Source organism: Mastacembelus armatus, chromosome 19 (genome assembly GCF_900324485.2).
Source record: "Mastacembelus armatus chromosome 19, fMasArm1.2, whole genome shotgun sequence".
NCBI lineage: Eukaryota > Metazoa > Chordata > Actinopteri > Synbranchiformes > Mastacembelidae > Mastacembelus > Mastacembelus armatus.
This window is the reverse complement of record NC_046651.1, coordinates 7,896,614-7,905,728: the sequence shown is the minus strand read 5'-3', so window position 1 is coordinate 7,905,728 and position 9,115 is coordinate 7,896,614. Positions and strand designations below refer to the sequence as shown.

The following is a 9,115-nucleotide window of genomic DNA, read 5'->3' as shown; positions in this document are numbered from 1 at the left end:
CTGTTCACAGAAGCACATGTTGTGTGTGGTTTCAGGATTTTTAAAACAATAGCAACTTACAACTCAACTTACAATGCCTGAAGTGGAAAAGTGGGGAAAAGCTCCCACGCCTTTCCTAGACGGCAAAACAGAATAACGATGTGCGTATTCCGAGCCTGTCTCTCTGTCTCTCTCTCTTTCTCTAGCTGTCCTCAGCCCTCGCAGTCTCACTACCTCCCCCTCTTTTCCTCCTCCTCTCTTTTTGCGCACCAGGCTCACCCACCCTCGGCTCCTTTATTCGCTCACTGCGCTCTCATCCTCGGTGCTGCTTGTGCCTCTGTCTACTATTGTGCGTAAGAGCGCACCGATGGATATGTAAAGTGATGCAGTCCCGAAAACCTGAGCATGCGAATGTCTTTTTGGAAAGACGCAGCCTGTAGTTGCACAGCAGAGAGTGCGCCTTGGAGAGCAGTTAGTTAGACTGAGTCAAGTTCACGGAGAGTGCTCATACCCTGTACGTTTTATGTATTTATTCTTTAAATGATGATAGACTGGTAAAGATGTTCATCAGCGCGGATGACGGTGCGTTGCTGTTTGGATGTATGTTTTTGGACTTTTCAGCATATCATGACCTTGCGCCTTTTTTCGTCTCTCCAAGTCTTGTCGATTCCGCGTGAAGTTGAACGGTGGAGAGAGCACAATGAGAGGGAAATACTTTCTCCTGTGCTTCTTGTTGCTCAAACTTATGGCTCTTGTATGCAAGGCTGACGGGGAGCCAGGACTGCTCGGAGGATTTGTAATGATCGCCACCTCCAACGGCTCCAGAGATGGGGAGAGTGTGTCCGAGGAGACACCGCACACGGAGGACAAATGTCGGGGTTACTACGACGTGATGGGCCAGTGGGACCCGCCGTTCATCTGCAAGACGGGAAATTATTTGTACTGCTGCGGCACCTGTGGCTTCCGCTTCTGCTGCTCCTACAAGCACTCGCGGCTGGACCAGAGCACCTGTAAAAATTATGACACTCCGGTGTGGATGAAGACCGGACAGACTCCCTACAATAAAATGAACAAGATGCACGACAGCACCAAAGATAAGACGAACTTAATTGTTTATATCATATGTGGAGTAGTGGCCATTATGGCTCTTGTGGGGATTTTCACCAAACTGGGGCTGGAAAAGGCGCACCGGCCTCAGAGAGAGAACATGTCCAGGTAAGTCTCCCCCCCTCTCCCTCCCTCCCTCCCTGTTTTTCTCATCCCTCTGTCTCTCTCTGCTTCTCTCAGGGCGCTTGTTTACAAGGACACTTGCAGTAGTATCCTACGCACGCAGTTTTCTGGAGCGCGCAGCGTCTCGTTCATTGTCTTCATATGTCCCTGTGCATATCAGAAGTACATAATCAGACCAAATATGCTCATAATAACACGGCATTATGAAACTACAACTTGCGTTAAATGCGCTAGGGATGTTGTGCACATGAACAGCTAGTCATCTTCTGTGTTAAGGCTCTTGTGCATGCTTTCTCCACTCCAGTCTATCAATTGTGATATAACATTACGTGATCTACTCCTCTCCCATCAAGCGGGGGCGGTTTCTTTCACTAGAGTAAGGCGGCAGTGCTCTACACTGTGGATTTGAGACCACTGAAAATGTTTTAATACACATCCGTGGAAGCAGTCAAGAGTGCATGTACAATGACAAATGAAACCAATTTTTCCATTCATCGGGGATTCACATTTTTCCTTCCATTTAGTTGCACCTCACTGTTTTCATGAAAACACCACGCAGCCTAATTCAATTAACCATGTTATGCACAGTCCCTAATGTCTGCACCCCTCATCTATCACTGCCTCTCCGTGTCTCTCCCTCCTCTCCTCTGTCTGTCTGACAGGGCCGTCGCCAGCGTGCTGCAGGGTGGGTGTCCAGGTGAGCAGTACCGTGGGGAGGAGGCCCTTGGGATGCATTCGCAGCACTTTGTTTCCAGGACCACAAACCTCCGTGAGTTTTTTTCCTCCTTAATATTCTGGGAGCTCATTACTGGCTGTTATGAACTGTGTGTGTAACTTAGAGCAGCATATGGAAGTGTGGGTGAGGTGTGTGTCAGCAAAAAAAGCTGCTTATTTAAGGCGGGTTGAATGAGTCAAGGTTGGTGTCCTTGGGTGTTATGAAGCTATTTGGGGTGATTTAAGGACGGGAAAGTATTGGATGAAGCCAATCATCTCAGTTGGACTCACCGAGCTCATATCTGCTTAATGGTGCATAGTCAAAAAAAAAAAAAAATCCACAAAGATATGTCCAGAGGGAGAACACACACATCCCTGTGGGCTTGTTTCTATTTTGTTTCAAATGAGAGCAATGGGTTTTTGTTTTATCTCACACTGGCCAGATATCCAACCATTTCATAACATGTAAGAAAGAGAATATCTGCCTGGCTTTTCTGCAGCTTTTCAAATCCAACCGTTATTCACCATCTTATTTTGGTACAAGCCTGCATGATATAATGAGAGAAAGAGAGAAGTGGGAGTGTGTGTGAGTCGGTGAGGAAGTGGAGGTAGTGTGTTTGTATGTAGGGGGATATAGAGGGGCTGGAGTTTGAAGGGTGGTGGTTGGGGGGGTACAGAGCTTATGAATGCCATCTATTTCTGTTGTGTCCCGTGGGCTGCTACAGTAGCAGGCGTCTTTGTGTTTTTAGCACCAGAAGATCAAACAGTGGAATGCACACACACACACACACACACACACAAACACACAAATATGTACTACCAGAGATTACAGTATACACACACATCATGCACACATGGAAACAGTGGGTACACAGCATTCAGAATCGCTCAAAGTTGCATCACCAATCTATATTTCTAGTGCAAAAACAAAGAGCAGAGCTTTGCCATAACCAACATGACTTTTGTCTTGTTAGATTTTTTTTGTGTTACTATCAAGCTATACATGACTGGCACCTTGTCCAGTTTCACCTGACTGCAGCTGAAATCCTCATACATCAAAAAGACTGCATCTTGGCTTTTTGAGTGCATTTCAACACTGGTGCACAGGAAAAAGAAGGAATTTTTCTTTTTAATCTGGTTTTGAGTTATAAAGTGCCTATCTCATGAAAAGTAAAAATGTTTACCATCTATATTTTATTTCTCAATTTTCAAATACAAATGAACTGGCAGCAAGTTGTCTGACAACACTGAAGTCTTGCTGAGAAAAAACAAGGTTTTTATTCCTCCTAAACTCAAAATGAAAAGGTTTTTTGTCTTTCTTTTGCCATTCATAGGTACAAATCCTGAGTCTTCTATTGTGCAAACAGCACCTGAACGTTAACAGTTTATGTTTGCAAACTTTATGCAGTTCGATCTCAAACCCTCAACAGTAATCTGGCAAGAATTTTTGGAACAACATTCAGTGCTATAACGAAGTCAGAAAGTGTAGACATAAGGAATCAGTTGTGTGTGTGTGTGTGTGTGTGTGTGGGGGGGGGGGGGGGGGGGGGGGGGGGTAGGACGTAAATATGATTAAATATATGATCCCCTGGCTTAAAACACAGTGACATAACCCTACTCAACAGGATGCACTTATCCTCACTAGAGCTCAACATCACGATCAAAGGTTTTCTTATTCTTATTCTTATCTCATGGAAAAGGGAAAAGGAAGGTTTCATTCATTAAAACAGTTTGATTTTGAGGGGTCTCAGAAACAGTGCTAGCTTGAAAATAGGAAACTAAACACTTTGAGCAGGTGTTGCAGTTCAGAGGAAGGTGCAGGATGGTCACTTAAGTGGCAAGCAGGGCGATGCTGTGAAGTTATTTGCAACATGGAACCTGGTCCTCTGGAGCCTCTGATCCGTGGGTAATCATGTGGAATGCTATTAACCTCAGTGATCTGGTGTGATACTTCCTGACAGCCACCTGATTGGTTTACAGGATGCCTTCGTCAGTGAGGGAGGCAATTTATCACAGAGCATGATGACGGAGCAAAATGAGATAAAGATTTTCTGGATATTGACATGTTATTGACATGTTATTCTTGTTTTAAAATGGAAGATAAATAAGAGTGGAGCTGCGATCGTGATGGAGGAAGGACAGAAAAGTAAGGAGCGGTAATTGCGATGTAAAGAGAAGTGCTCAGCCTAAAAGGCAATTGTACATGTAGACGCTGCCGTGCATGAAGGTAATTTGTTCAGGTTTAGTGCAGGACTGTCCTTAGAAAACCTATCTTTAGTACAAACCACATATTGATTATAGCTTATGGCCTGATTGCCTTTTTACTGGCATCAGTGAATGTGGTCCGGCCGGGGTCTGGTGCTCAATAGGAGCAGAAAATTCCTCTGTAGCCTGAGCTATTTGTCCAGCTCTGCTTTATCATTTATATGGTTCCCCCCAAAAGTATTTTATTCACCATACCTGTCAGCACATGAACAGAACAGCAAGCACACTCTACTAACATTATGTGCTATAAGGCATATGGTTAATTCATATTCATTAACACACACACACAACAAAAGTGAGAGATGCACAATATTAATTAGTAATACAAAAGCCTGAGATTTGTGTTGGTTATATTGGGGGCCCCATGCGAATCCAGCAGGGGCCCCCACAACCTGCTGCATAATAAAAATGGACACTTTGGTTGCTTTGTGAACCAGAACCAGCCAGCCCACCAATTCCCCAGGTGGGCCATCTGGCACACTTTCATGTCATCTCAAAACCCAGAGACTTTGTATGCAAGGCTGAAAATCCCATGTCTCTCCACTTTCAGCATCAAAGAGCTGAAAAGACAAAGATGGTAGGGCTGGAGAAAGAGGAGAAAGTGAGACCAGGGAAAGGAGAGCGAACGGTACAAATGATCTTGGTGGCAACACCCAGACTGAAACTCTGAAGGACAGGGCCGTGTCAGATGTTCTATATTAAAGCACTATTAAACCTGCATTCTTCTTTGGAAAAAGTCTGAATATATACTGAGCCATTACCATTTATTTCAGGGTGACTTTCAACACAGTTTTTGGCACTACAAACTAAACGCCTGAGAGTAGCAGCTAATCTCATTGTTACTGCACTTACTGTATGATCTAATGAAGAAGTCGGTTGTGAAATTTAAGTGGAAAATAGTATTACTGTATCAAACACTTTCTCCCGAGCAGTACTGTACATCTTAGTTCTGTAATTGTCATTTTGGATGTCACCCTGAAGAGATTTATGTGGGCAGCATTATTAGTTTTATTAAGCTTAAACACACACAGTTATACTCACACACATTCGGTATTCACAACTCAAGTCACCAATTTGCAGGCTTAATTACCTCCCCAGCAGTTATAATCTTTTCCTAAACATTCTGAGATGGGAAGGATGAAATTTTAATAGGTAATTGCTTCTGAGATTGCACAGGCACGAGAAAAGGCTCTGTCTGCAAAATACTCCAGCTCCGCCTTGTGTATGTGTGTACGAGTGTGTGTGTGAGTGAGTGAAGGTGTATGTGTGCAAACAGTGTGTATTCAGCGCATAAGTCTGTTTCGGCGTGTCAAAGGAAGATGTGCATATCCTCTGTTAAAAGTAGGTGACTGTGTGTGACCTTGTCTTCCCAGCTGTCACCTGAGCCTTCAGTGTGTCACATTTGATTGCAAAATGTCAGAGTAGGAAAAAAAAAAAGAGCTCCAGCTAGTGAATCCAGGCACAGTGGCACAAGCTGCACAAACAAGCAAAAAAAAAAAAAAAAAGACAGAGCTGGAGGTAGTTATCTGTGAGGCGTCACTCCAGCTCAAGCTCCGTTTGAAACTCGGCTTCTGTCCTTGTGTTCAAACAGGTAAAAAAAAAAAAAAAAAAAAAAGCAGGTGGAGATCAGGTTCCATCCCTGAGTATTCTTTCAGGCTCATAGCTCGCTGGAGCGTCAGTAAAGCTTCCACAGTATCTACAGCTGCTTTTCTTTGATCCAAACCACTGAGGAAAAGCTCTGCTCGTTCCATTTTTTAAAATTTGATTTACTTGCCTTCACGCTGCCTATTCACAAGACAACAAGGCTCATCACAAGCAAGAAAATCACAAATATTCTAGTAACAATTTGGTTAGACACAAATTTACAAAAAACATGTCTGTTATGTCATCCTGGATTTACCACTTGCAGCCACACAGTTTGGAACCAGAAAATTCCAATTTAAGCAATAATGTGGAGACTGAGTTGTAATACTTAAGATTTCACTCCTTGATACGGTGACACCCTTTGTTACTGTGGTAACAGCAAGTGCAGTTCAATACTACAGCACTCACTGAGCAGCTACTTTATCAGAAAAACAACAGAGGATTAGCTGCTGTATCTGTTTATAATGAAGCCTGATACTCGCATTTGTTTTCATATAGAATTCAATCAAAAATAAATTTAGTCTGGTGTATTAGTGCTCACAGTGAGAGTTGCCCCAGCAGAAGAAATGAAGAAGATGTGTTTGACTGATGTGGATTGAAAAACGATGAAAGAAACAAATAGCAAGCCATAATGAGAGGGGACGGGCCAGAGATAATGTCCAAACTTCAAGCTGAAACAATGAGAAAACTGTACCACACTAGCACAAGGAAGAAAGTATCTAGTTCACAGAGAGGACTAATGATCCCATTTAATGTAAATCAATATAATTGCTAGTTGAGATGAAGTATAGCACATTATGGCTATACGTGTGGCTAGTTAAGAGCATAAATGAATGTATCAATCAAGAATTCACACATAATTTAATCATTCCTACTCAAAAACCAATTTCAGATCGCCTCAATGTCAGCTTTTCTATCCATAATGAACAGGCAGGATATCGATATCCATGAACGTGTTGTGCATAACAGCAAAAAATAAATCATTTTTTAGAATTATCACTAGTAACAGCTAGATTGTAGACATCTGAAATGTGAGTTTTTCCTAGTAGGAATTTCACGATGTTTATTGTGGATATGACACTGTGGATATTGAAAGCTCAGTACACATGAATAGAAAACGTGAGAGTAAAATGACAGTTTTTTGTATATTTACAAAAATAATTTCTTCTCCCATTACCAGATGGAACAATTGGAATGCTTGACTACTAAAATAACTGATAGCTGCAGCCGTAATGACATGTTGCCTCTTAATGCATGAAATAATGCATTGTTTCCTGGGAATACTTTGTGTGTGAGTGGGCAGTCTGAATCCAGAGCAAGAACGGCAGACTCTGCCACTAAATACATATCAGATTATATTTCATGAAAGGCTGTCATCATCATGACTTTAGAGTGAAAGAGAGGGAACAGCTAACCACTAGCAAATCAGAGAAACCATCTGAGACAGCTGTCAATCAAAACAAACGGGTCCCAAAACACGCTTTGCTCGAAGACGTAATATCTCATTAATGAACTATAACTTTGAAAATTAGATGAAATTCAATTAGCCGATGAGACCCTAATGCCCTATCAGATGGGCATTAGTGCAAGACTAGATGCCATCTTTGGGTACATTTAGAAATCATAAAGTATGTGAAGTTCATGCTGTTATGTGTATTGTTTGAGGTTTTGGCAGCAGGTGAAAGACAACTACTCAGATTTCAGTCTTACACTGAAACTCTAGCTAGACGTAAGAGTTTTCTGCACTCTGCAGAGTTCACCTCTTCCTCTAGGCTGCTTGTAACACCTTGAATTGGTCAGGGTTGTCTTAGTTGAAATAGCTCATCAGTCCACATGAAGCTCTTGCATTATTTTCACCAAGAGCAAATCAGGCCACAATGAGCAACAAGACAAAGAAGCAGTAGGCCACAGGCCCAGATTCTAAGAAACATCAGCAATGTCTCATCTTCCTCTCCAGGGCCTCATTCCTGCACCCTCTCTCTACCTAATTATCTTAATGTGAGGCCCCTCAGCAGCCCAGGGACGCCATTAGACTCCGGTTTATTAGGGCTCTGGGGCCGCACAGCCAGAAAGCATCGACCAGCGGCAGACATCCACTCAGTTTAGGCACAGAGGGACGCCAGCCAGGGAGGTGTCAACACAGCCTGTGGAGGAGGGGATGCTGGGACTGAGGACCAGAAGGAGATAAACAGAATCTACAAAAATGATGAGAGAGAAAAATAAAAACCTGAGAAGAAAATGTGTTTTTCCTCTTAATTTCCATGGAAAATTCATAACAAAATAACAGACTTCCCTGAGATATGTAATTCCCTTTTTACAAAACATAAGTTTCTGTGTGAAAGGTAAACTGGAAAACTGTGAAAAACATTATTTTAACAGGCAAAGAGAGTGGGCTAATAATGTGTGCTGCCCATTCTTTTCTGTCCTTACTCTTTTACATCTTCCAGTGTGTAATTTCCCACCTTGTCATTTTGGGGTTGTAATAAAAGAAGCAATGGGGACAGTGAATATCTTAACTTCCAATCAGCTCTTCTTAATATGAATCATTTCATTTACTCCCAGGAAGTCACGTCTTGCTTTTGACAGGCAATTACGTCTGTGTTTGCGGGTGTGCATGTGTCCAAGTATGTGTGGTCAACATGTACACTTGTGCATGCGTGTGCACACGCGTGTCGGGGGCATAACCTGTGATGCACTTCAGTCACATCCTGAGCACGACGAAATATATTGCATCAATTCATCTTCTTCTGTTTCAGTCTCATTTACATTTGACTATCTATGGTGATGCAAACAGTCATGGAATAAGCAGACACACTTCCCAATCTCATCTGTATATTTGAACAGGTGGCTATCACCACTGCTTTCTAATTAACTGCCACACTGACTTTTCTTAATCGACTATTTAAATGAATGAATCCAGCCTCTTTCAAATATTAGGATTATTTTCTGTCATTTGAATTGACACAAAATTTTAATTATTAACAAAGATAAACAAGTTGAGTTGTTTCTTTGTAATTCAGGTAGTGTTTAACTTCCAAGAGAAGTTCCATGCATATGTACATCCCTAAGTCTTCTCATTGCAGTAGAAGAGCTATTGACATACATGTACCCCTGCCTTTCACCCAAACAGAGCTGAGATAGACTGCAGAAGATCCCAGTGACCCTAAATAGGAATAAGTGGATATAGATAATGGATGGATGGATGGATGGATGGATGGATGGATGGATGGATGGATGAATGGATGGATGGGGTTTGCTGTAACACCAGAACAAAACTGTTGTT

The 9,115-nt window shown here is 42.3% G+C and overlaps 1 protein-coding gene across 1 annotated transcript in view; it reads left to right on the top strand.

Annotated features, from left to right (window-relative positions):
• The first annotated feature begins 269 nt into the window (after positions 1–269).
• shisa9a (shisa family member 9a) overlaps positions 270–9,115 on the top strand; it is a 40,039-nt gene continuing 31,193 nt past the window's right edge. The window contains exons 1-2 of the mRNA XM_026314684.1: positions 270–1,194; positions 1,872–1,978. Of these exons, the coding sequence (XP_026170469.1) occupies positions 680–1,194; positions 1,872–1,978 (622 nt within the window). The 5' untranslated portion in view covers positions 270–679. The remainder of the gene's footprint in view (positions 1,195–1,871; positions 1,979–9,115) is intronic.